This window comes from Achroia grisella, unplaced genomic scaffold (assembly GCF_030625045.1).
Source record: "Achroia grisella isolate CSIRO2021 unplaced genomic scaffold, CSIRO_AGI_Agris_v1 utg540, whole genome shotgun sequence".
Taxonomy (NCBI): domain Eukaryota; kingdom Metazoa; phylum Arthropoda; class Insecta; order Lepidoptera; family Pyralidae; genus Achroia; species Achroia grisella.
Genome location: NW_026712925.1, coordinates 1,435,429 through 1,463,377, shown reverse-complemented (window position 1 = coordinate 1,463,377; position 27,949 = coordinate 1,435,429). Strand labels below are relative to the sequence as shown.

The 27,949-nt window shown below is 30.2% G+C and overlaps 2 protein-coding genes across 3 annotated transcripts in view; one reads left to right on the top strand and one right to left on the bottom strand.

Moving 5' to 3' along the window:
- The window catches only part of LOC131847684 (RNA helicase aquarius), a 78,425-nt gene that overhangs the window by 13,706 nt on the left and 36,770 nt on the right, over positions 1 to 27,949 (top strand). Inside the window, exon 7 of the mRNA XM_059197313.1 lies at positions 27,614 to 27,727. Coding sequence (XP_059053296.1) covers positions 27,614 to 27,727 — 114 coding nt within the window. The remainder of the gene's footprint in view (positions 1 to 27,613; positions 27,728 to 27,949) is intronic.
- On the bottom strand, positions 1,283 to 23,440 carry LOC131847682 (probable G-protein coupled receptor Mth-like 1). 2 transcript variants are annotated; one of them, XM_059197309.1, is made up of 9 exons: positions 23,264 to 23,440; positions 8,271 to 8,494; positions 7,261 to 7,449; positions 5,280 to 5,395; positions 4,418 to 4,496; positions 3,871 to 4,034; positions 2,266 to 2,410; positions 2,087 to 2,179; positions 1,283 to 1,655 (listed from the first exon to the last, which is right to left on the bottom strand). In XM_059197309.1, exons 1-9 carry the CDS (start codon positions 23,267 to 23,269, stop codon positions 1,448 to 1,450), a joined length of 1,224 nt encoding a protein of 407 aa, XP_059053292.1. In that variant the 5' UTR covers positions 23,270 to 23,440; the 3' UTR covers positions 1,283 to 1,447. The 2 variants fall into 2 exon arrangements, with proteins under 2 accessions (XP_059053292.1, XP_059053293.1); XM_059197310.1 differs by lacking the exon at positions 2,087 to 2,179.

Sequence of the window (27,949 nt, the reverse complement as noted above, 5' to 3'; positions counted from 1 at the left end):
TTGTACACTACATATGTAATAATAATATATGATGTTTAAATTGTAATGACCCCTTCGTTATAAATTTATATTACATATTTTATTTTTACCATTTTTCTGTATTATTTCCCACATGGTCACATAATACCATTTTCAGTTTAAAAAGTGCGTGGTATATGTTAGTGAAATTATGGTATGGAGGCGGTACTTATATGAGGTACGATCGCTATCTCGACATAAGCTGAATTCTCGGGTTGTTTCCCATTATACGAGTGTAGTATCATTGTCACAATCTTGATTATAAAGTTTATACTCTTATTTTTATAGATAGTTTATACTTGATTTTCTCTTACAAATGTTTAACTTTGCCTGAGTTGTAGGTGTACCAGTTTCAAAACGCGTTTAATAGTACTCTGTTACTTTTTCAATTAAAAAGCAAGACACAAACAGACATACTAATAATAAGAATACCTACTTAATTCTAGATAATCCGTTATCTTTTTATGTATCGGAGAATTTAGCCTTTTATTGCTACTTAATATCGTAGGAAGAATTTCCTGTATTTTGATCTGTGATTTCAAAGGTTCTAGTAATAATGTATATAAAAAAATAAAACACTTCATAGTTTCATTATTTTATTACATGCTTTGTAACCATCGAACGGCTATAGGAACATTCAAATGAATATTATATTTTTTATTATTTTAGTATTTAGATACATTCATAAAACGTTACTTTTTTCACATAACGGAATGTTTATTACACTTTAAATTATGAATTACATTAATATAGAAATTCGATTTATTATAACATTTTTAAGAGGCAGTGTATCATATATTCTATTGATTTGTAATAATTTAAATATCAATTTCTCATAATTTTGTTTTATACATGATTACAGCTATTTACATAATTAGGAATATCTTGGCTAATTAAGTTAGAAATCTTACTAACAATGTACTAATCATATTTAAGATTACATGCTTCTCATTACCACCGAATCCCGAAGACAGATAGCAAATATATCTGGAATGCTTACATTATAGTAGGTAGGTATGCAATACACTTGTTTCAAAAATATCATATACCTGTATATTTATACCACACTCAACTCGTATGAGTGAGTACAAGCCAACACAACGTATGAAAAATAAACATTACATCACAATAAACGAATTTTAAAATTAAAAACTATTATTATGGCACAATATACAAACAGTAATGTATAACTATACTCATTATAATTGTATAAATAAATGATTTATATAATTTTTATATACCTACATATCACACACGCATAATACACGCATAATCCTTTACCTTTCATAACGACAGTTGGCGAGAGTATTATTTTATAACGAATTAATAAAAATATATAAGTATATAAATAAGTTGGAGATTCTTTTTGGTATATACCTGTAATTTACATGCTATCTTATATTAAGGAACTAAGGCAAATGGCTCGCTATCAGTTGAGCCTGACTTCGACTGTGTCATCTGCGAGTATGTGCTGGTCACATTCCTCGTCGTTGGGACTTAACTTCTCAGCCAACGGCCGAGTTATGCGCAGACAACAGCTCTCATTGACCAACCCGCGTATAGCTCTCCTCCTTAATACCACCAATATCACAAATATGGTAACGCCTTGCAGGCAATTGATTGTATCCGTGATTTTCCTGTAACAATAATGACAATGAATCCCAGATAGTTGAAAAATATTTTCACATATGAAAACATCAAATGTTACAATAATTAGTAGGAGAGAAATTTTAATTGATTAGACTAATATGAATCATCAAAATTATTTCAATAATTGTGTAGATATGTAAGTTTACAAAATGAAAGTGAAAAGTTGATAAACTAATTTTTCATATAACCCATGAGATGGCATAAATTCTACTTAGAATTTAACTTTAAAATAATGTCATTCTATTAGTTTCATTACTATAATTAAAAAGGTCAGGTAAAATCAAGAGTTTCGGTGCCATAATTAATTTGTGTATTGCTCTTTATTACCTAAATAATCTCAAACTCACTCTATATCTGTTTACGCAGAGGCATTGCTAATTGTCGCCTGTTCAAATAAGTAAATACGGGATATAATTACCATAGCACGTGGTCTTTTCCATGCGCAAAACTGGCGATCTCGAATATCCAGGATAAACCCATGACCAGGAATAGTTTTAGAGACAGATAGAACCTGCAAATCACATTTGCTTGTTATATACACCACGGTTAATATTGACACCATTATATGAAATTTATAAAAGTGTTAGTTTTACGTACGTGTGTTTAAGTATCATTACTTTATTTGCCTCATATTGTTTTCTGTTCTGACATATCGTGTAGGATGATAGAATGAATAAAACTATATTGGTAGTGATGAGGACAGCTATCGGTCCGTAGAAGAATATCCAAGTTTCCGTTCGGTCTGTAAACAAATGGACAGTATGTTTAGAAAACTCGTCAATATGTAACCTTGTCACAAATTTCACAACAACTAATAGTAATCAGTATAGCAATGTTTTTGTTATCAATAATGTCACTGTGTCAAACTGTTTACGTACTGTTGATCGTGACCTGTACCTCGAAAGTAAAGCAATGTTAAAATTAAACACAGCAAATCAAACACAACATTATAGAGTCATTTAATATTACACACAATTTTGTCTAACTGTATGCTACGATGCTGTCTAATAAAGGATTCCATCTATCTGTGTACCAAAATTTTATGCAGTCGTTTTGTAACAAATTATGACGTTTTTAATATTAATAGTAGGTTAGCTTAAAATGTTAATTATCTAATTTGGTTAAATCAGCTGTCAGTAATAAGATACCACTTTATTGAAAACTTTCTAATTAAGCTGAGACATTTGTATGGATCGTGATAATTTATTATCAGGTCAGACATACTTATGAGATTACATTAAGTGCTACAATTTGATCTTGAATCCTGATCTATACTAGATATTGAGTTGAAGTTGAAATGTAAATCTACTCACGCAATTGCAACATTTTAATTTTTACCTATTTGTCGCTGGAAGAAGGTAGTATCTATGATACAGGCTCGGCCTAGTATAGATGCTACTGGTAAATTATATGTATGATGCGTATTTAACAAAAATGTAATAGTTTATAAGGAGAATAACTGTAACTACTTAAATTGGTGTCAATAAATATATTATTATTATTATTATTATTATTATTGAATTTATACTAATATTATTCTTTGTTTACGACATTTGTGGTCCACCACTGCCGAATAAAGAAAATTTTTGTTATCTTTCCTTGAAATCATGTGGTTAATGACGTCTATTAGATATTTATTACTACCTATGTTTACCAAATCGCGGTTCAGTGACAATACATATGCTCGAATCATTATGCAAATACAGATATGTTTATGAGTGCCTAATTAGTGACTCCACTCAATGATTAATGATCTTCCACTGTTAGATATGGGTAATGTCTAAATAGTTGCCTTAAGATTACTAATAATATATAAATAGAATATTTTTATTTATCCATCCGAAACAATATAAAGTAAGTTTAGCCTAACCATACAAAAACGTTTAAAATTATCTCTCAAATCAATCGTTATGAATAAAAATTATTATATTAATATTGTACATAATTATTTAAAAGCAACTTCTATCGAATGACGAACTTAACAATAACTCTATTAATTGTAATAATAATCATTCAAATAGGTGCAAAAAGGAAGTCGGTTAAAAAAAATATGAAACACTATTATTTATATCATGTGACTAGATTCTGATACTTAATAACAAAAAAAAACATTAAAAAAAGTATAACTGAGTATTATTTTTAGGCTTATCAGATATTCTTAAATAAAATACAAACATATGTAGCTAATTGGAAATTACTTACCCGCGAACCAGCAGCTGGTTCGGTTGAATCCCGGTTTCCAGTGGTCGCCCTCCATGAAATTAGTTATGACAGCCACCATTAGGAAAACGAAAGTGCCCCCCCATGCGTAGCAGCTATACCAGAAGTATTGCTTCCTCTCAGTCTTCTTCATGTAAGTGGGATCCCTGGTAATATATTACAATATGTAAATTTATCAGTTTCTCTAATATCTTCTAAGTTTTCTTTCTACATAGTCATTTATTTTAAGATATATTTAAACTAAAATTATTATGTGGAAAGAATTGTTATTAAATATACTTCTCCTATTTCTTTTTATATATTGAAATCTACCTTATCAACCAACATGGGGTTTTATTTAAAAAAAATTGAAATTTCCATAAATAATCATTAATATCAGAAAGTCGATGTCCACGTCTGTCAGTTTATTCGTATTCCTATATAAATAATGCAACGATTTTTATATGAGTTTCGTTGTCTTTTATATCTGTATTTTTAGTGTAGATTTGTGATTGATAGTACCTAATAGTTTTAATAGTAATTGACTTACCTGGCAGTGCGGTATACATTTATGCAGATAACGTTCATCCAAAAGAATGTGGCCATCATCCATGTGTATAGGAGGAAAGCTTTAAAACAAATAGTATTAATTAATAATTACAATTTTATTTGGAATGATTTTTATATGACTGAAGATACACACTTATCGTCAATTGTCGGTAATGAGAAGTAATAATCATCTTATTATATACCAACCATATTAATATTATAAATATGAAAGGTTTTGTACGTCTATGTGTACCTTTTCGCTACTAAATGTCTGAACAGATTTTAATGAAATTTGTCATGAAAATAGATTACTACGAGAATATTCTAGAAAATATAATAGGGGGTGAAAGTTTATGCAGATGCATCAATCGCGTAATTGCTAGTCTCATATAGGTATCTTAAAAATGAACAGACAACGTTCTATATTATTAATTTATTTATTAGTACTGTTCTATAAAAAGTTGAACGGAATCAATTTTGTAATTCTTTTTCTAACATATATGGGATATTGAGTTCGGCAGTTAGGTAGGATGACTATGTGTATATTTCTTTAGCAGAACATTGCATATTTCTAAATAAAAATAAATGTCTCATGTTACACATATCATAAAATATATAATCTTCATTCTATAATTTTAATGTGTATGCAGAGAGAAATAAAAATAAGCGGATAATTATCTTAAAATGGCTGTTTTTTTCCTGGCTCTTTTATATAATTATTTATATGCCTATTATTATTTATTTGTCAAAGCTTTTGTACTTTTGTATTTGCTAGTGTAATTGTAATAAAATTGCAAATTTTTTTACGTAACTGGAATAGCAAGGACAACACAGTATTTGGGATTCTGTTTTTTTTTACTTACCTGTGGTGGTGCACAGATCACCGCTGTACCATCTACTGAGCTGTGAGGTGCCAAGCATCAGGAAGCCAAATGCCATGCTGATACACATACACATGTAGCATAATCCTTGTACATCTCTGAAATATGTAATAAAGATGCATTATAACATACAGGCATGCTATTCAGGTTTTGATTAGGTTTTTCAGTATTAAAAATAGGGGCCATTGGTTATATGTATATTTTAAAGTAAAATATTTTTTTTGGTGTGAGCCAAACTTATCACTTAGGGAAACAAACCTATTCTCAGACCTACCGAGTATGAAATTTAATAAAAATGGATTCAGGTAGTTAAGGTTTCCATCGTGGAGAACCAACGTGACACGAGATTTTGATATACTTAGATAACTTTAAGATATAGGTAGATATTGTTTTTTATGTAATTGGTTTGGTAAACAATTGGACGTGATGGAAAATGGTAATACTATAGACATGTACAGCATCACGGACAATTCATGGTTAAAACAAAATTATTTATTCATTTCTATAAGTATTTGTATTAATTTTGTATTTGTCTGTAATCTGTATTTTAATGGAAAAGAAACAGTATCTATTAAATCCTCTCAAACATTATACAATGAACGTAACTTTTGTCACAAATATATACATAGATATAATATTTGCATAGGTATTTTTTTATTATTTACAAATGCGATAACGTAGGTAATATAGCTATGTAGGTATAAAGTAATTCTTTTATCTCTAAATATTAAGGTGTAAAATAAAACCGTTGCCATTCTGTGTATTTATGTTTTTCTGCAACCATATAACGAGTTTTGATACGAGTTTCGCATTCATTTAGATTTCTATTTATTATTGTTTTGCTAGATGTTGTTAATATCTCTACTGCCTTATAAATATATTAATAATATTTATGTTGATCCACCAGGGCGAAGTGAAAGCATATTTATCTGTGGTTCACAGTGATATGAATATTAATATCAGGCATTAAAATATAAGGCACCACTTTTTTCATCATAATACATGAACTTCACCTTCTTGTTATTAAACAGCTTCAAAATGCAGCATACAAATTCGCATTCAAATCAATCGAGCCGTTTTTCAGATAAGACAGACAGAAAAGCACAAATAAGTATAATTAAAAAAAAAAGCTAATGCAAATAATTCAATGTTTGAAAGAATATTTACTGTACCGACAGGGTTCGTTTACACTCTTGTTTTCAAAAGATGTACTTGATCCGTCTTACGATTCATATTACGAATTACTAGAACAGTATAGAAATGGAGTATTACAATTTGCATTTTAACTTGTTTACCATACGAAGATATACTAATAATGATACATATAGCATTTAGCTTAAAAGGGTTTTCCAAAAACAGTTATTCAGTTATGGCGGATCTAATAGCTGCAACGTCGAGCTGTACCGTTATTCGAAACGGTAATTTGTCTTAAACGCCTAATATTATGAACTGTCTGTACTTAACATATGAAAATGTATGTAAATATCAAATGACTAGAACTACCTACGTAAACATAAACAGGACTGCTACTCGCAGAAACGTGTATTGTGAATAACTGTGATAGAACATAACTAGATCCTTGCCATGTTCCTAACTAGTTTATTCTAGCGCATAACATCGTTTACAGCGGCAATATTTATACATAGATATCTTTTTGGTATTCTCAGCCGGTATCAAACCGACAAGAGGATAATTAATTTAAGAATATAAAAACTATATATTTTATCGATATTAGTGGTATTTTTCGAAAATCCATTTCATTACTTAATTGATTTATATAATTTTATTTTATTCCGCTACCATTAACATGTACACAAATACTATATTCAGTTTGAAAACCTGACCGCCGCTACTGGAAGCGTTACGATCTTTTTATTGGTGATCAAATTCCGACCGTTATTAACTCTCCTCTGACTTACTTATTCTTACGCATATAAGCATACTTTGTAAGTAATTATCTTACCTCAGTTGGGGAAAATAGCTGTAAACAAGGACGGTGCCTAAGAGAAAAACCACTGATATAAGTGTCAGGATACCGCTGACCTCGTAATCTTTATTTGTTTTCGGGATTTTTTCGAAACAAACAATAGCCACTGGGATAGTTCCATTTTCATGGTTTTCAATGTCACGATACATATTACCAATACAATACCTGAAATTTATAGAAAAATAAATCAGTATACTATAATATAATGTAATAATAAATATATTTATTAACGTACTGACTGACTGGCAAATGTTTTTTTGTCATATAAATTATTTATAGTAAAGTAAATTTCTCAATAGGCCCACCCTCATTAACTGAGGGTTATACTCCATAATATAATAGTCTATGACCTATTCTCGGATATTACATTCTAAATATATAAAAAATGATCTTGTCGTTTTGAAGAAGTTTATATATTAGACAATCTTATACAAGACAGATGCTGTTTGTTCAGCATAGGTACATTATAGACAAATATAAATTTGGCATCCAACGACAATGTTCGTGATATAAATATATTTTACTCTTGTATAATGCTTTCGCAAGAGAAAATTTACAAGTGCAATTCACGCGGGCGGTGTTATTGAAATGCGCTAATAAAAGAAAAAGGAAAGTAAATTACTAGCCCGCACAGCAGAATTCTAGTAAGTTTGTTGTTGGTACACTATTAATACATAGAACTAAATAAATATTATCAATAAATAAAAATATAAGTATACTCAAAAGAGTAGACGAATTTTAAAGATTTTTCATGTTGCACGTATGTAACTACGGATGCATTATTAGGATATAACTGAATATCACGCAGGCAGCACCATTAAATACAGCCAGTAAATAATATATAGAGTTGCTCCTGGGGAGTAAATTACCGGTTATTGTAATATAGGGAAATCTTTCGGCTTATTATACTTATACGTATATGTTACAAGTTGTAAGAATTTCTTGTTACTTTAGAGGTAATATTAATATAAAATAAAGATACTAACTGTTCTGGGTCATCAACGAACACGAAATTGGGTGTATCCACTGTGGACACCTTATCTCCTTTGAGGATGACATCTCTGAGGAGCAGCTTTCCTTCCTTGCAATTTAATGTTTCCATATGGGTATCGCCGCAGAATCCTTTGGGCCTGAGTATCTCTCCATTTGGACAGCACTGCTTAGCTGATAGCGCTACACCGCAGCTAATTAATACTAAAAATAGTGAATGCTGTAAAACAAAGAGAGTTATTATAATTTTTTCTACCAGTCTCACCTATTTCAGCCACCAAGCAGATTGCTTTGTAAGCTGTGTTTCAGCTGTAGTGTGAGATGAGTGGCAGTAAAATTACAGGATAAGTACATGATGTCCGTAGTACTGTTCATATATGTAGACGATGGTCACTATTTACCATCAGCTCATTAGTCATTCCAATTACGTGAAAATAATTGTGCACATTTAACGCGCAAGTTAGCCTCAAATACACCCATTAAATTCGCACTCTCTAATAATATAAGCATAATATGTATGCCGATAAATACTTTTTTATATTTAAATATGAGTATAACATTGTTTATCAGCACTGCTCTACTGTAAGGGTCATCTCAAAACATATATGTACTGCAATGATTGTTATTTAATTGTTACACTTAATATTTTCATACGGTCGTAGAATGTCGATGGGTTTATTGAACCTCCAACTGTCAGAGTCAGAACTCATATGAATATCAAGGTGATCCCGTTTTAGCATTTACAAATCGAAAGTGACAATATTACAAAGTATTTCGTTTGAAAACAAAACATTTTAACGTTTTTTTTTTTATTGTACTACTGGACTATTCTTATGTTAAGACTATCCTGTAATTAAAGGATTAATAATTAGAGAAAATATTACGAAATATATTATATAATACACAAACAAATCAAATTGAGAACGTTCTCCTTTTTAAGTTCATTAAAAAGAAAGACGTGTTCCGAAACGTGATGAAATAAAAATAAATACTTAAAGGGAACTCAGAATCACTGAAGACAAATTTTGCGAATGCAATCCTATGTATAGATTATGGTCTCATAATAATGAATAATTACATTATAAAGATGTTACTAACTATTCTGGGCAGTAAGAAATGTCACGGTCATCGTGACCTGAATCTCATGGAATTAGATCATTTAAGTAGGTAATTTCTGAAAACAACACAACATACTATGCATATGAGAGTGAAGTAGAATTGAATGATGATAGGTAGGAGTAAATTTGGCGATTTTGTTAAAGCTAATCTCACCAACTTCTTTCTGTAAACAGTGGGGCCGTTAACGCAGGAGTTACCATTCTCCAGCTCGTAATCCAGCAAAAAAAAAATTATATATGCCTGTGACATAATTAAAAAATGAAAAACTAGAGTAAAAAATGGAGACGCATAAGTTTATAAATTTAAAAACAGTCACAGACCCTTTGATTGGTTGAACTCAATATTAAAAATCAATAGGATCTAATAAAGATCCTCACCTCTCATCTTATTAACGGTGACATATTTTTTATATTATTCTGCAGGGTCAAACAGGATCGATCATGAAAATGGGTCAATTGACAATTATTATCGGGATCTGTAATGATATGCTAAAGACGGTAATGTGTTTAGTATTTATACACAAGGTTAAAGAGTCAGACTGGGCTATCAGCTTGACAGATTCTAATTTTACAAGTAATAAGGAGGGTAGTGTTTGGGGCAAATACATTCGCATAGATTTTTGTAGCATTTAAATATCTGAATAACCGGAAACTGAATCGTTAATGGTTATCGACTCACTGAGTTTGGTTATATATTTTAATTATATACAATAAAAAAATATATAACAGATATATCTATATAAGGTTGCCTTCTGGAATAGGTACAGGAAATTCAAATAGATAATCAATCTTACATACATAATAAAAGTCTTTATTTTGAGCCACTGTTGTTGTTATTTTAGAATACGCGGGCTCATGTATATATAACAGCTGCACCGTCGAGGTCATCTATATGATGATTTTAGGCAAGCATAAAACGAGAAGCAAATGGGGGATCCCAGATAACTAAATAAATTGTTAATGATATGCAATTTAAAAAAATTAAAAACTTGTTTCTGATACAAGGTTTTTTACGTAATGACTGATTTTAATGATGTTTAACTTCAATGATTTTTCTATTAACTGATTTTAATGGGTGCTAACATGGAGCTCTCGTCTCAGCTAACGTAATAAATCTACCCAGGATGTAACCAGGATGTTTTCCATAGGAACAGCGTGTATGTAGCCAACAATTTTTTTATGCTACGATGGTGACAAACTACCATACAGAATGATGATAAACGGTTTCGGGACGCCTGAAACACAAGCGTGTCATGCGCGTATTGCTGACTCTAAAACCGCCTATTAGCAACTTTGTATACTACAAATAAGGGCGGTATCGTATCAAGTAGCGTACACAGAAATTATCATTCATTGAACTAATTTGGATTCACACATGGCCGGTAATGTGATGTTGTCTGTATCTCTTTGTTGGACTGTTCCTAGTCCGATGATGTGGGTAGGTATTTATTTATACTGTTGCATCGACCCGCGTGTTTACAAATGTTGCAAAAACTAATGCAATTTTTAAATTTAGAATTTGTTTATTTCTATTGTTATGGGACGGAATATAATTATAATAACTCAACTACCGCAAAATGGAGTGGATCTTTGTTGTGTACGTGTAGCGTGTACCAATAATAAATGTTACTTGTAATATATTAATTTTAATATTTGTTAACATCAATACCTGACTTAAGTAGATATAAAATACCGAAGACTATTTCATGGTAACAAATTCAAATAATGTAAGGAAATTACGTAATAATATGAAGTTATATAAAAAAAGATCCGATTTCAAGTGTATAAAAAATTATATTAAATAAAACCATTATCTACCATACTTAACAGAGGAGCAAGTAGAACAACATATCCATCATTAATAGTGTAGTTTTTTTTTGTAGCAAAATTGTTATCTCGTGTTCAGAGAACGGAAGTTCTGAGTTGCTTTATCAATGTAACTAAATACAACTTGTTTATATTTTGTTTGTGACATCGTATCTAAACGTCTATTGACTACTTATTTGCATGTTACCAGCAAAACAATTCTTTGAATTCTCAAACAAGTCTGTTTGGGAGAACGTTATCCACAAACTTGTATACTTTGTTGTACTTCTACACAAAAAACCGACTTCAATTGTAACAAAATTTGTATGTGCAAGAGAAAATATAGTGACGTCAATAAAAACTTAAAAATAGCTTGTCATCAATCATTCAAGTAAATATTTTAGGTTGTTTTGCTTAAAAATCGCACTGTTATTCTTTAATTCCAAATTTAGGCATTGTCATTTCAAAGTCCAAGTATAAAAAAATATATTCGTATAAGATATTTTTACTACATACGTAAGTCGATTTTTTTACCAATATCCCTACCTTCCCATTCTTCTGGTTATTGCAGTTCTAGATTCAAATGGATATTAATGTACTTGTAGAATTAATACTTAAAAGTGTAAGCATATTTGTATAATGTAAATTATAAAGGATAAGGATAAAGGATAAAGGACCCATATTAATACCCATCTATTGTACAAAATTGTATATATTTGTACCTCACTATGCATTATCCATCAATTGGACATCAAAACATCAAATAGTTAACGGATATGATACATTTGTCGCATAATAATTGTCCCTAGTGATAATTCTCGTGGACGTCCATACTGAATATTTGATCGGAAACACACGGAAATTACGGATACTATAAAACTTTGTGCGAGAAATGAACCATTTCCTATGAGTTTTGAACCAAAACCATTGAGAGAGCTTTATTTTATCTGATTTTTTTTGAGAGTTTGAAGTTTAAACAACAAACTAATGATTGTTTTCATATTTATCTAGAAGTGCATTATTATACAATAATGAAAAAAAAACTATACTTAATACAGATGTGTTTCATCATAATATAAATTTTTATTATTAATGTAAATTAATATTCTGCTTAACATCAAAATATTTTTTCAAAGAAAATTAAATTTTTAACTCGTGTTACAATAGATAAGGTACTATATTAGGGGGGAATTACAAGAGTAGCTAAAAAAATGCAGAATAATATTTTGAGTGATATGGAGGATCAGAAAATTAGTTTGTGGGAGCTAGTTATTTATGTCACTAAAATTATAAATGTGATAAAATGCGTGATGATTAAATAATAATACTATATATATAGCGATACATTCATTGGTAACAACTTAACCCTAACAATGTACGTTACACAGATGACAATTTAAAATTTCGCAATTCTTAGTAATTGTTGCGAAAGTGGGATTGCTATTTTAACTATTTGAAAATTGACATAGTTAAAACTCAAGGTAGAACATAAATATTCTATAACGATGTCACCTAAATTTATCTCAGTCGCAAAAAACCGATACTACATCGTAGAACGTTATTTTTACCACACTATGGAGGGTCATCCGGTGCATCACAAGTATCACAACTCTAGGTCGGCGTCGCGCCGCCGCCGGGTCGTATGTACTATTGGTAATAATTAATATCGTTATTTCAACATAGGTACACATCGTACCCCTCAAATATATGCAAAATGAAAACTTTTAATTAAAATGTAATAGTCATTGTTATTTATATTTTTTAAAATCACTAGTATCCTGACGACTTAGGCGTAATGCCGGTTAGTCAGGGAGAGAAACACCTCAATGCCTACAATATTCACAATTATCTATCTCTTATTTGTTTTTATAATAATATCAACACTTTCGCTCCAAAACTCCCGCTGCCTCCGTTCAATCGTCCGTCATCCACTTGTCAATGTCACATAGATTACTTTGGCTCTGGCCTCTGACGTTCCGTTTCAGGTTACATGATTATTGACTTTACCATTTTTAATTAATGGTGCGTCACACGATAGTTAACAGTCGGCCATCCTGCAATAGTGTCTGGCCCAGACACATAGGTAACTGATGAGCGTAGTCATGCTTATCAAAGGATATAGTGTCTACAGGATCATATAACAAATACTTAACTAAATAAACTAAAGATACACATTACTTTCATAACATTGACTATCTTAGTATACTGTCAAAGGTTTACAATCTAAAATCAATACTAACAGAGCTAAGTTTCGGCATGCATTCAGAATGCACAAAATATAACATAACATATATTAATTTACATAATCCAAATCACCCAAAAACATGAACAACCTTTTAGAGTAACAAACAATTATTTGGCGGTGATTGACTTCTATGAGTCAGACTGTAACATATCACCATCACAATGTAAGTTTCCGATCTTATGAACATTGCATTTTTTTTTTATACCTCCAAAATAGAACTTGACATTTCTCATCATGAATATTTTAACGGATAAATTTAAAATATCACATTACAAAAGGTAAAACTTAATTACCTACATATATAGAGAAAAAAATATAAAGAGAAAGTAATATTCTCGTGACATAAAATTAGAACAAAATCGCTGCCTGCCCTCACCTCACCAATAGAAAATAACAGGTCAATATTATTCAAGTGGTTCTAATACCCTCAATACTACTACTACTATTTTACTTCGACGATACTCTTGATTTACCAGAGAATTATTTTAATATAACATAATTCATTGAATTTCAGTTATGATTTACTTAACAATACCATCAGCTCACTGGTCAAGTAATCTATTGCACCCTTTGAACCCTGTACATTTAGGGAACTATAAATGATTGTAGATACTGATCTCAATTTTCTTTACAACACCAGTTTAACATAAACCAAAACCCACTGTTCCAGATTAATGTGAAATAGAAATAATCTTTATTCAAACAAACTTAATATAAGCACTTTTGAGTAGTCGAGATTTTTGAATCTATCGCTTATTCGGAACGCAGATTCATCACAAGAAGAATAAACAAGAAACCTGTGTGTTGCTCTTTTAAATAAATATTGATTTACTTATATTTAATTAACAACAAGGATTAGGCGTGCGGCAATCAACATAAAAACCGCTACGCACTTAATCTCCGTTCAATCAGACAACATTGACAGCGCTATGAATTTCAAGTTAGATATTTTCTAAAAAAAAACACTGATTTATAAATGATGACATTTATAAATTTTTCAATTTTATAATAAGCTTTCTTTTTTTTACAAAGAAAATATTTTATGACACATTCGATTTCTTTTTCTGCCAAACTGAGTACAGACTCCGGGAGTTTGTTGCAAAACCCTGCGCAACCTCCATAAAACGAATTACTAACTTTCGTCAAACGAACGTGAGTTTAGTAAGCCTACTATTCACTTTATATTTTATCGATGGTATTCGTAGCCACTTCGGCCATCCAATGTTATCGAAGGGCCTCATTCGATATTATCATAACAGTTAACATCGGGTAATATAATAAAATTAAAATCATATAAAATTTAGTTTGAGATACTTTACATACTTAAAATATGAAAGTTGCCACTGACAACTACACATTACATTTCAACATCATGAATTCAGTCTTTGTTATATTTTTCCGCCTTAAGTTGTATCACTTAATTTTTCACACCAGGTACTAGTCAGCATCTCTGCAAACACGGCTGCCTAGCTAATTAGTGAAATACCTGTTAAAATAAAACATTAAAAAAATGCCACCGCTTGCCCACTATGACTACGGTCTCAACAGATCTGGATTTTATTAGACTCAGCCACCGCTTGCCCGCACAAGGAGCTACGGCCTCAAACTGGTCAAATTCTCATTAGACTCAGCCACCGCTTGCCCACACAAGGAGCTACGGCCTCAAACTGGTCAGATTCTCATTAGACTCAGCCACTGCTTGCCGCCACAAGGAACTACGGCCTCCAACTGAAACACATCAAATATTTAACAACTGGTCATTTTCTCAATGTGGCATTCACCGCTTGCGCACGCAAGGAGTTACGGCCTCCAACTAGTCATATTCTTTATGGTACTATGCTATTTTTACTTCAGCCTCAAGTGCTCTACATTGCAACTCAACTATGGGTTATATGCACTCCCATCAAAATTTACTATTACTTTTTATTCTATTACATATCATTAAGAACTGGATTTCCTGATTCCATTTTACTATTTCTCCAACGCTTTAAAGGACTTTATAACATTTAATCATAAGTTAATTCAATTTAATTATGTACCAAATTCGAATTATATATCTGGTTGATATATATCTAGTATCTACCAATTTCTGAACGAACATGCAATATATTACTACCACATACCCTACTCCTATTATTATCTACCAAATCTTGAGTAGCATCAACAAAAAGCGAGTCGTTCGTTGTACGTCGCATTGAGCACACGCGGATCCCCATTTTCTCCGTGAACTAACGTATACGGAACCATCAGCCGCGATCTCAGCGCAATCATCTCATCAGTATATCATCAAATCTAAATCACCATCATTTACCTTAAAATCCATAAATCGTATTCATAGTCATATGATTATTATATTAATCTCATAATTTCATCAAAGTATTGCAAATCATTTTTCATTGTCATATCAACCGCCCGTTCTATTAGCCATTTTGCTCATAATTCAGCTTGTCATCGATTGTAACTCATCATTGTATCACTAGCATTCCTTAATCTTTCAGATCTATTCGTTCATGTACAACTCTTCACCGCGTATATTTACCGACTATTTTCCATAGAGGTGTATCAAATTTTACCTTGTGATCGTCCTTACTACAATCTTGCAGTGTAACTATCTTGTACACCTCGAGCGCTTTATTCATAATATTTCTAAAGTGTCTGTATACGGTGTCTGGGTTCTATAAATTAGCACCTCTTCTAATTTCCCATTAATTACAACAGACACATAAAATCAGTTCTGAAAGGATTAATTTCAATTTAAACTATTTAGTTAGTACAATAGTCAATCCGATTTCTCCAAAGGGCGTTCAGCCACACATACAAGTGCATATAGGTGCTCAGACTAATCTATGGAATCAAATGCCCAGCATTTGATTGCGTTGATCATTACTTATAAAAATTTTAACTTCCGTCATCGTCAAAGACAACGCTTTAAATTTAATTCAATCTTATTTATCTGATCAATATCAACCAAATATTTGAAAACAACATCACCGTTATTATTATAAACTTCCAATATCTCTACACCTGTAATTTTGTACAATTCAACATTAAAACACCCTCACTTATTTAATACATCCGTTCTCGTATGCTATGCAAGTGACAACATCAATTCTTATATGTTGATGAGTTTACTATTAAAAGCCTTAGTTAACACTTTTATTTTACTTCAACTCAACAGTTATGTCAAAAGTGACAATGGTCTAAATACAACACATCCAATCTCATATTCCAGTCAATTGAGTCAACATGTATACCAACAATTCTTACATGCTCGTTAATTTAGCATTATACGCTTCGATTATACTCTTTTTTTTTCAACCAATTAAAATCTTAATAGATACAATATCTCAAGATTTAACAAAGGTTAACTAGAAATTAATAAAATTGGCAAAACCATCTACAACAGTAATTTATAACTGTAAACTGTAATCTATTGTTAACAATATTTAACTTTCTTATATCTTAACTTTCATTTATATCCTCTAGTAACTTTTCTTATATATTCCTGGGATTAAATTGACAGATATAGCCTTACTTCCACAACTTATATTGTCTCTCATTTTATTTGCATTGGATATAAAGGTCTCTTAAAACAGTTATAGGTTCAATATGATCCTTTCAACTTAAATCTAGTATACCCATGTACACTTTTCAAAACTTTAATGCTCATACATTTAACAACAATCAATTGTCCTTTTGTTTTTGTTTTTCTTTTAACTACCTATGCTTCTTAAATTTGTATTCACTATAATACCATTATAATTAAAGAACAATGGCTCAGCTCGCAAACATTTTCTCAACAAATAATTCTCTATAACATGTAAAACTTACAACTTAGACCATGCAGTATTTATTTTTCATTCTACATATATGCTATTTATAAAGTAGTTTATTATCCATCAGTAAACCATATAAAAATCTCATAAATTACGCCAGTATCCATATTCATAAACCAGCTCGTCCATACTGACTATCCATGTCTCTCTCTATGGAAGTTTGCATCCAGTCTTCTCCTGCTGTTTCCTTTTTTTTCTTATGGCATCTGCTTATCTTTTTTTCTGCTGTCCTACGTTTCTTTTGTCTGTCGTCTCTGCCATTTTCTTATATATATATATGTGGCTTATAAATTTTTCATTTCATTATATGGCGTCCTACAATCCAAACAATCACAATACTATTTAAATGTTAAATAGGCATTACTATATGTATTTATACCTGTACATATGATACAATTTTCTTTTGAATCATTACTATTTATATATTTTTTTTCTTCTATAAATTATACTGATACTGTGCTTGTGAATCACTGTTCATCCCAACGGATACCAACATCTCACTTTCAATCTAAGTTACATTTGCAGTGATTAACTTGTGTTCACAAGATATTGAGGATTTTTCCTATTCTTTTTTTTTTTTTTATTATCTGTACTTCACAAATATATAATACAATTTGAATTTAAACAATGATTTCCTCCTTGGTTCACATTTCAATTCCAATACAGATTTAACAATGAATCTGTCCACTTTATAGTTTCTTAGTACTGTCATTCTACAAATGACACTAAATAATAAAACTCAATGGATAACTTAAGCTCAGATCCTTGCAGCAAATCTTCAGTTCATTAGCTTATGCACTACACAAGATTGGACAATATAGCAATACATTGCAATATATTACAATAGTCTATTTTCATTATTGTGATAACAATTGTCGTATGTTGTACATATTCATATTATAAAATCATGACATTTTGTGCAATTTACTGTATGGAGAGTTATAACTCATCAAAAGGCAAATACTCTCACTGTTGCGACTCAATATATATATCCAAACATTCTGTATGTACACAATTATTAACTTATTTCCAAAAACTTTTATTCATATTCATAACACTAATAGTAAATTTAAAGACAAGCTTGTTGCTCAAGTATTGTTTAGAAAATTAAACAGGTTTCTTGTACAATCAATAATACAATCAAGAGCCAACAACATTCATTTCTGGAGTTACCAAAAGCTTTTCTTTAGGTTAAAAGACAACTTCATAAATTATAAAACTGAACCATGTAAGAATAGTCTTACCTGTAATCTATCACTTTCTAACATGTCACATATTAATGTGGTGCTTATAAATTCCAACACTCACTTACTAAACATTGTCTCAAATGACAAATGTACATAGCTACAGGTACCTGCACAGGACCTTTAAGTACATTTATTGATCAACAATGGCTGCTAAGGGCCATTCTAATGAATTTCAAGAGAAGCATCAAAGAAGTGAACCAATTGCTCAAACATATAATACATTCAATCTGAGCATACATATAATATATAATTCCAGCATAATATGACACCTTTGAGGAATTGGATATCATTTCTAGGTGCTTTTTCAACACATTAATAATCAATATCATATGATTATGATAACCTTGAGGATCCTAATAGATCTCAATTGGATTTTATACTAAATAATGATTAAATAAGGAACTATTAATAATAATAGTTTACAGTTATTCGGTTTTTTAACATTGGAGTTTACTACCAATTGTTAGCCATTGCTATATATATAAAATTCAAAACACAGCAAGAAATAAATATAATAATTGTACTATCAGAGTTAAGTACTATTTTCACTGAGAGCTTCACAGCTAATCATGAGATAGCATCTAAAATGTCTTTAATATCTAATATTATGAAATATAACATGTTATGTTGCTGGTATCAGTTTATGTCAACAATATACTGTGTCTATCTATATTAATATCCTTTATTAATTCATTAATAAACACATATCAAAGTATCAACCAATATAATATATATACATATGACAGTGTCTCAATTTGGTAATATAACCACCATCAAGACATATACCTGGACTATGCCTGTGATTGTCATTTATCTGAAATGGGATCATCAAACATATATGTGTACCTATGTAAAGAAATAATAACAATTCTTCAATTAAATTCACGTAGAACAAACACACAAAACTGAACAGTAAGTTTGACTAATTTACTGTGAATTAGCAACAAACTCAGCAATACCATTACACTGTTTATATGTATAACATGGTATGTGTTCTCATGTTCAACCTGTATGTCAACATAGTTAATGTAACTGTTTCTAATCTGTTGATATCCTATCATACTCTATCATAGGCATTAGTAACATAACAATAGTTACTCTATATTTTAAACTAATTAGATAGCCATGTTGTTCTATACTTAATGTATTCATAATACTTCTTTCTTAGGTATATTGTATACCTGAATATCGTGCTACATGTCATGTCATTACTCTCGCAAGTTATCGTACATACTAAATCTATTTAATATGTAGAAAGCAATTCATCCAAAAGTTCAATAAAACAAGTGAGAAACTGCGTTTAATGGTATGCGTGTTATTAACGTAAATTCACTTACCACAACTTCTAGTCAGAATTACCTTACAGTCGAATTTGTAGGCGGGATTGGTACCGCTTCTGAACTTTTAAAATCACTAGTATCCTGACGACTTAGGCGTAATGCCGGTTAGTCAGGGAGAGAAACACCTCAATGCCTACAATATTCACAATTATCTATCTCTTATTTGTTTTTATAATAATATCAACACTTTCGCTCCAAAACTCCCGCTGCCTCCGTTCAATCGTCCGTCATCCACTTGTCAATGTCACATAGATTACTTTGGCTCTGGCCTCTGACGTTCCGTTTCAGGTTACATGATTATTGACTTTACCATTTTTAATTAATGGTGCGTCACACGATAGTTAACATATTGTACTTATATATATGTTTATTATATTATGTAGACAAATAAATGTATTTTGCTTTGATTAGAGCTATCAACTACATAGTTATAGATCATATGTAGTTTGTAATTAAATACTAATTAATTTATTTACCTGTATATAAGTGGCACGAACCACAAATAATAAATATCTATGATGTTTGCACATACATACTCGTATTTAAATATTTAATTATCCAAACAACCACTTTATCAGTTAATTTTTAAATTGCATTAGATATAATTATAGGTCCCCTGCTATTTATAGGTTCTTTGTAGAATTCGCATTCAAACTTGAACGGACAGCGTAAGAGGTCAAAATTATCTAAATATGCTAATTTTCAATTCTTTATACGCCACTCCCTACATTTTTATGTTACAAAAAATTTGATAATGAATGAGTATGAACTGATGAGATTTATCTCTTAGTTCGAGTCTCCAGTTCACTAGAGATCTTTTCTACCGTATCGAAGAATGACAGCATCATGACTTATGACCGTGTCGCGCTATACTATTTGGTCTCATTGATAACGTTATCATTACTTCTCGTAGAGGAAATTGTTTAAATGAGTACTTTGCTTGTATTTGTATGGCTGGCTGCGTAATGATAACGCATGTCCGGTTTGTATGTTATTGTTTATGACAAATTTCTTAAAATCCATGATTGAATGACTGATATTAGAACTACGATTTTGCAAGAAATAGAACTAATAGCTATCTATTACTAAATATTCTTACTAATATAATTATAATAAGTAAACGAATGAATCAATTTGAATGTAGAAACTTATTGATTATCCTCATTGTAAATAAAATTAATTGATTTGATGAATCAATATTAAACTTTATAAAGTGTGATAAAAAATATGTTTAATTCAATTACATGGCTGGAAACAATAAAAGAGAACAAAACAATCTCGTTGTGTTCAATGTTTTTTTAGTTACGTTTAAAAATAGTAAGTAACGAAATGAATATGATGCTGTCGAAAAACGTGATGTTAAATTAAATTACACAAATTTTTAGTAATTGTTACCTAAAAATACTTCACATATTTAAAAAATCCTTTAACTTCCATAAACTGTGAGTAATATAAACTGTGTTTTGTTTATTTATTATTATTAATATGGTTACATGTATTTATTTGTTATTCTTTACAATTATCATTACATTTTCAAACTTCAAAAATAAAGTTTGAGGTTTGAAGTTTTCATTTCAGCTATTTTATTACTATTTCTATACTATACGCCATAATTTCGGCAATTCTGATCTGATTTTGATGATTCTTTTTGTTTTGACTTATATATATTCGATACATAAATATTTTTTTAGAAAAAGTGAACGAACTATCGTAAAATATGGGAATACGGTATATATTTTATTATTATTTTATAACCCGTACGACACAGTACGAAATTAAATGTAAATAATATGATGAAAGTATGAAATTATTTTTAAGGCAGGTTACTTAAAAAAATCTCTAATAAATTGTAACTAAGAACCATCTCGATGAAGTCAGCTTATAATAAAATCCGCATCATAATCGATCCATTTGTATAGCAACTACGATGACATAGATTAATACATATACACACTGAGAAGTTATATTTGTAACACCAAATTTTTGCATGGATGTTGAAAAACGAAGGTACGTACATACTCCGAACTCTCTCCGAATATTATTGTATTAGGCTCCATATATATGTAACTAACTAATTAATGTCTATCTATATACACATAGTCTCACTTATCTCAACCCTCTGCTGGTTATCTTCTGATGCACTACGTCACACGTAAATTTTTAATGTACATATATACATAATGATTTACTTGGCTTATCTATTCAAATCCATAAAGAAATTTATTTATATAAATTTTTAGTTGTGGGATGTTAATGGCCCCATTGCTATCCATGTCGACCTAAACGCAGTTACCCCTACCAATCAACATGCTGTGTCTGAGGTGAATTTGTCACGATAGGAGTACGAACTGACTGACCTAAGTTCATCCACAACCTATCATCCTCCAGCCTTGCCAGCGTATACCGTTAATGCAATATATTGCACCATGTCGTAACTATTAACTAAAAAAAACCATCTTGATTATTGAAAATTATGTTTTATTCTTTTACAAGATTATATATTTGATTATGCACAGTTGTTATCTTTAGTCTTTTTTTTGTTATGAGGAAACTTTATTTGCTTTGTGTTTTTAATTTGTGAGCTACACAGTATCCAAGTATTTTAGATGCCCTATATATATAATAGCGTTAAAATAATCTTTGTCCTTAAACGATTCCCCTTATGAATTAGGAATATCATATTTTTAATTGTAAGTAAGGTAGGAAAGTATATTAAAAATACTTGATGACGATTCAGTAGACGACAGATTAGTGTTAAGGACTCTGAATGATGGTATAAATACAGACTGCTACTTCATATCAGATGAGCTTTCATTGTGTTTCCCGATATTAATATTTGCAATCATAATGAACGTATTGACCTACCTACATAATAAATGTACTTTGTACTGCCAGATGCCTATATAGTATCATTTGCCACGTGTTATTCTTAACGTAAAAACATAAATTTTAAATGTATTTTTATTACACTAAAAAGAAATGACAAATCTGTATAAGATTTCAATTACAAGATTTCAAGGAGGAAAGAAACGCGTACACCTTCTTTTAATTTAGTAAGAAAAGCAAGGTCTAAAATATTATAAGAGAAAATGTTAAAAATGTTATTTTGGAATGTATTTAATATATTCATATAACAAATCCATAATATTTCGTTTTTTATACTTATTACTTGTAAGTATAATAATTTTTCCTTACGTAGAATATTAACTGCACTACCTACATTTAGACTACATTACACGTTCTTTATCTCCCAAAATCTATATTAACAATACATATATACGCGAATATATTATTCCAGTAGCCAAACAATCGAAATAAATGTATATGTTATAACGTTTAACAATAGTATTGTTATGATATAAATGTTTCGTGACAAATACTACATTTTAAGACTTACCTTCATTTTTCCGAATATTTGATATAAATTAATGAATTACAACCATCCGAATATTAACAGTCACTTGTAATTAAAATTAAAACAGTTAACTATAAATATTTAAATCACAATATGCATACGGTCGTCGGTTTAATGTCCACTTTTAATTAATTGAAAGTGGATGCGTGCGGTGTAGTCGCCGAGTAAAAGCCGTATGAAGTACCATTGACTTCTACCACTTAGGGATGTGAAATAATCATCGCTTATGAAAAAATAGATTGTTGTTGATGAGTCGATTTTATTAATCCAATTTGAATATAGATATTTTTTATCTGATTTTTGTTTTTGATCAAAATATAAAAATCAAATGATGATCTAAAATACAGAACTCTCACAGAGCAAGGGACCAAAATTTTTTGTGAAAAAAAAAAAGATTACTACTGATATACAACGTTTAAATTTCATAAAAATCGTTTATATATGTGTATGATATTCCACCGGTGCTACTACCACCACAATATTACTACATTGTACTGTATTTAATCTTTCATAAATGTAGTTTTTTATTAGTTGATTATGCTATGTGTACGTGACAGTCGATTAAGTGTCGTTTTTTATACAGATTGTGACATCCCTATTGGTACCACAACCACCATAATATGTCAGGTGCATTAACATTGGAGTTTCAGTTAACTAGTTGTAATATTTCATACATTGTACTGTACGTATAATGGAGTATATGTAAATTTAAAAATAAAACCGACACGGAAACGCACAGCCAGAAATTCCGACCAAATATTATTACAAGGTAGCTTTTGTAAAATGTCATCTACGTGGGTCTCACCTATTTCAGCCGTCAAACAGCTTGTTTTGAAAGACGGGTTTCTGTTGTAGGGTGAGATTAGACCTCCGTCCTCCGAAATGGTAAAGCATTAGTGCTTCACATGATAAAGCTATATCGGTAGTAATTGTTATGTATACCGGATAGAGACAACGGATACCATTTACCATCACATGTTTTTACATTCCAATTAGGAATTAGTATATATAATATGTATACATATATACGTGAAAGGGCGCTGCTTGTAGTGATTGGTCTACATTGGTGTTCACTATGACTGGTTTATTTAATACTAGATGAGTCTCCGACTTTCTATCTAGATGCCTACCTTTATTGTTTGATAAACAATGTAAGTAAATACAAACGAGGTTTCATTAGCGGTTATTATCGTAATCAAATCGGATTAATCTGTTTCTGAATTTAGAACACATACACGCATAGACAAAATTCTAACAATCATTGTTTTTCTTTCTATACCAGTATGAAGGCCCCCAATATAATAGTAAATTGTAGTCTCTTGTAAATTGGTGCTATTTGGTAGTTCATATTCACACAAAATATATGGAAAGTCAAATTGATATGTTTAAAAAAACATCCTGATTTTTTATTAATCTTCTTATGTTGAATATCCATTCCGAAGTAGAATCAAAAAAACTTCAAAGTTACTAATGAACATTATTTCTATTTCTAAAAATAATGTAGATATTTATTTTATTATATTTCTTCGATAATTATTTATCTACATGACGTACTTAATTATACAACGGTACTACATGACTATATAAGCATAATGTTGATATGATAGCCCACATAATGTAGTTGGACATATTTTTAAAATTGCGGTTTGATTACGAACAATATTTTTTTTGTTGGACATTTTCATTTCCTTTATGATATGACATGAATATAAAATTTAATTGTAAACTATACTATTTTTTTTATTGATAACAGATAGAGCCTATATACTTCTTCGTCATACTGCATACATTGGAGATGCATTCAGCCAGTAAAACTTTTGTCGTCAAAAGATTTTGTCTGAAGAAATTATTAGTATGTAGGTACTTTAAAATCACATTATATAGCCCTGTAACAACAGGTGGTTGGTTGACTCACAAACGCAGTAAAATTAAGATTCTGTTTTAATTTTTGGTTTCGGAATCCTCAAAATATAACTTGAACAGATGCTAGTTAACCGCGACTGCATCTGTATGATTTTTCTTCCCTAATCGCACCCCCTTACGAATATATTTTTAAGCTAAAACAATTTTTTGACACCGTACCCGTAAACCCTTTCTCATAAAAATCGTCTAACTTAATTTTGATAAGGTAAGACAGACATGTTTTCGCATTTATAATATTACTATTGACGGATTATTTACATTACTATTGATATATTAGTGGTCATCAATGAAGATGACCTTCCTCCTCTTAAATGGAAGTTGGGAAGAATTGTAGCTATTTATCCTGGTTCTGATGGAATGGTTCAAGTTGCAGACATTCGTACATCTATGGGAGTTATTAAGAGATCATTTATAAAAATATGTCCTATCTCCTCGACTTCTGCTTGAAACATCGTTATGTTTCAATGTCCTAGGGCATGATGCAATTCAGTCAGCTGTCAGTTTTTGTAAATCGTTTTTATTTGTGTTGTTCTAATGTCTATGTTATACACGAGTTCTCTAATCACATTATCGCCTTTTAATTCGAAAACTCGCAAAAAGAGTATCCGTATATTAACATGTATAAATTATTACATTATTTATAGATTTTCTATTGACTGTAATCTTTAATTATTGTTGCTATTACATTTATGTACAAGTGGATATAAAAAATACTTAATGTGTTTAGAAGATATAACTTGATACTCTCACAACGAAAGTGTATTAGAAATGGTTATAAATAAACATCTGTACTGTATAGAACACATATGTTATTTTGAACTTACAGATAACTGCGTCTACCAGATATTAACTACGTATTTGGATTAAATATTTATAAACAGATTACAATGTAAATACTTAGTTGTTACATTGTAATATAATAAAATATTTTTAGTATTTAAATTACTACAAAATAATCAATTTTTGTTTAAGGAATTAAAAATTAATGATTTTGTGATAAAAAAAATATATTTTAAAGAAATGCTCATGTTATATTTGATTAAATTTAGCAGTTTAGACGAAAAAAGTACAAAACAAAACAAACTGACAGACTCACTTTCGCGTTCATGATGATTGAATAAATATGAATTCCTTGTGTGACCTGCACCTATATAGAAGTACTACAATGCAAATAGGATTTTTTTTTGGCAAATTTAACTCGTACGATGCGTATTCGGGACAAATTTCCCAAAAATAATATTGTAATATATAAATAAAAATGTAGCCGAATTGAGTCTCCTTTTTCGAGTATATGTACAAATTGGATTAAGATTTTATTTTAAAAATGCACCAAGATTATATAATAAAATGAAGGTAAGTATTAAAATAATATTTTTTGTACGTTTTGATAACTTTCAGAAAAAGATGAATATGTCTGGGTAACTTTTTAAAAATATTATTAATAATTACTTTAATAAATATACAAAACAGTTTCAATATTAAATTTGCAGTACTGTAATTTACATTTAAAAAAACAATTGGCAGGAGATTGGGGATTATGCTCAGACTCTTGTGAATTTTCTCGCCAAAAACCACATTTCAAAGTGGGGATAGTTTTATTCTTATCACAAGTGTTAAACCTATACGAATAGACATATTTTGATTTGATTTGTAATTATTTAGAAATAATTCAATCTGCTGAAGAACATTGTTATTATTTGAATAACTGCCATCTTTTAATTATGCTCCACAAAATATGGAAGAGACATTAAAATGGTTATCTTATATTAGTCAAGAGGGCGCTACGCTTGCTTTTTAAAAGCATGTAACTCCACACATGAACGCTGCTATAGCATTTCAGACTTGCTAACTGAATAATGATCATACCTATTTATTATCCGTACAGAATAACAGATGGCAGTAGTATTTACGAATTTGGAGAGAATTTATTTATAAGTATAATTTTAATTGATAAGTATAATTAAAAATAATTATAACAATAATAGTCAGCTGATTCATTCACGACCTCTAATTAAATGTACTAAAAAGTAATTAATTTTTTTAAATTTAAATATTTTTCAATTGTGTATTTTTTATTTAATCTTATTAAATTGTAAATAAGCTGACGGTCGATAAAAAATCACGACATTGTATTGAAACAAAAATGTATATCGGGAGCATGGTACAATGTTTTTGTTATTGAAGAATAAAATGCCTATATACTCGTACTATATTGCCATAATATATATGCCAAAATATTCCTATTTTAATTTAAAAGAGCAACACACAAGTTTCTTACTCATTCTTCTTGTGATGAATCTGCGTTCCGAATGAGTGGTAGAATAAAAAATATGACTTATTCAGAAATGCTTGTATTGATTTTATTGTGTTAATGTTATTTCTATTTAAAATGCTTTCGTTTTGTTGCAGCTCCTACAAATGCTGAAATTTTATGCCAATTTCGAAATCAGCGACGAAACTGGTGATCCTATGACAGATCGGGACATGACGCTGTTGCATTATTCCAGAATAACATCATTACAGGTTTATATATTTCAATAGATGTTTGTTTATTAGTAAGAATAGTAAGCCTAGCCTCCTCGTTAGCAGGTGTGATTTCTAGACACTATTAACATCATCACGGATGTTTCTGTTTATAATATGGCAGCTATTGTATGTTGCTAACTTACGTAGGCGCTACATTAAATACTAAGGTAGAGACATTTGTCTAAATTGCGTATCCGAGTAAACTTATTGCAAATTATA

What these genes read in the sequence shown, in the direction of transcription:
- LOC131847682 (XM_059197309.1), bottom strand. An exon ending in AGCTATTTTCCCCAACTGAG is followed by an intron (nt 5,396 to 7,260) that starts GTAAGATAATTA and finishes TACATATTTCAG; the next exon opens with AGATGTACAAGGATTATGCT. An exon ending in GGAAAAGACCACGTGCTATG is followed by an intron (nt 1,656 to 2,086) that starts GTAATTATATCC and finishes TTATTGTTACAG; the next exon opens with GAAAATCACGGATACAATCA.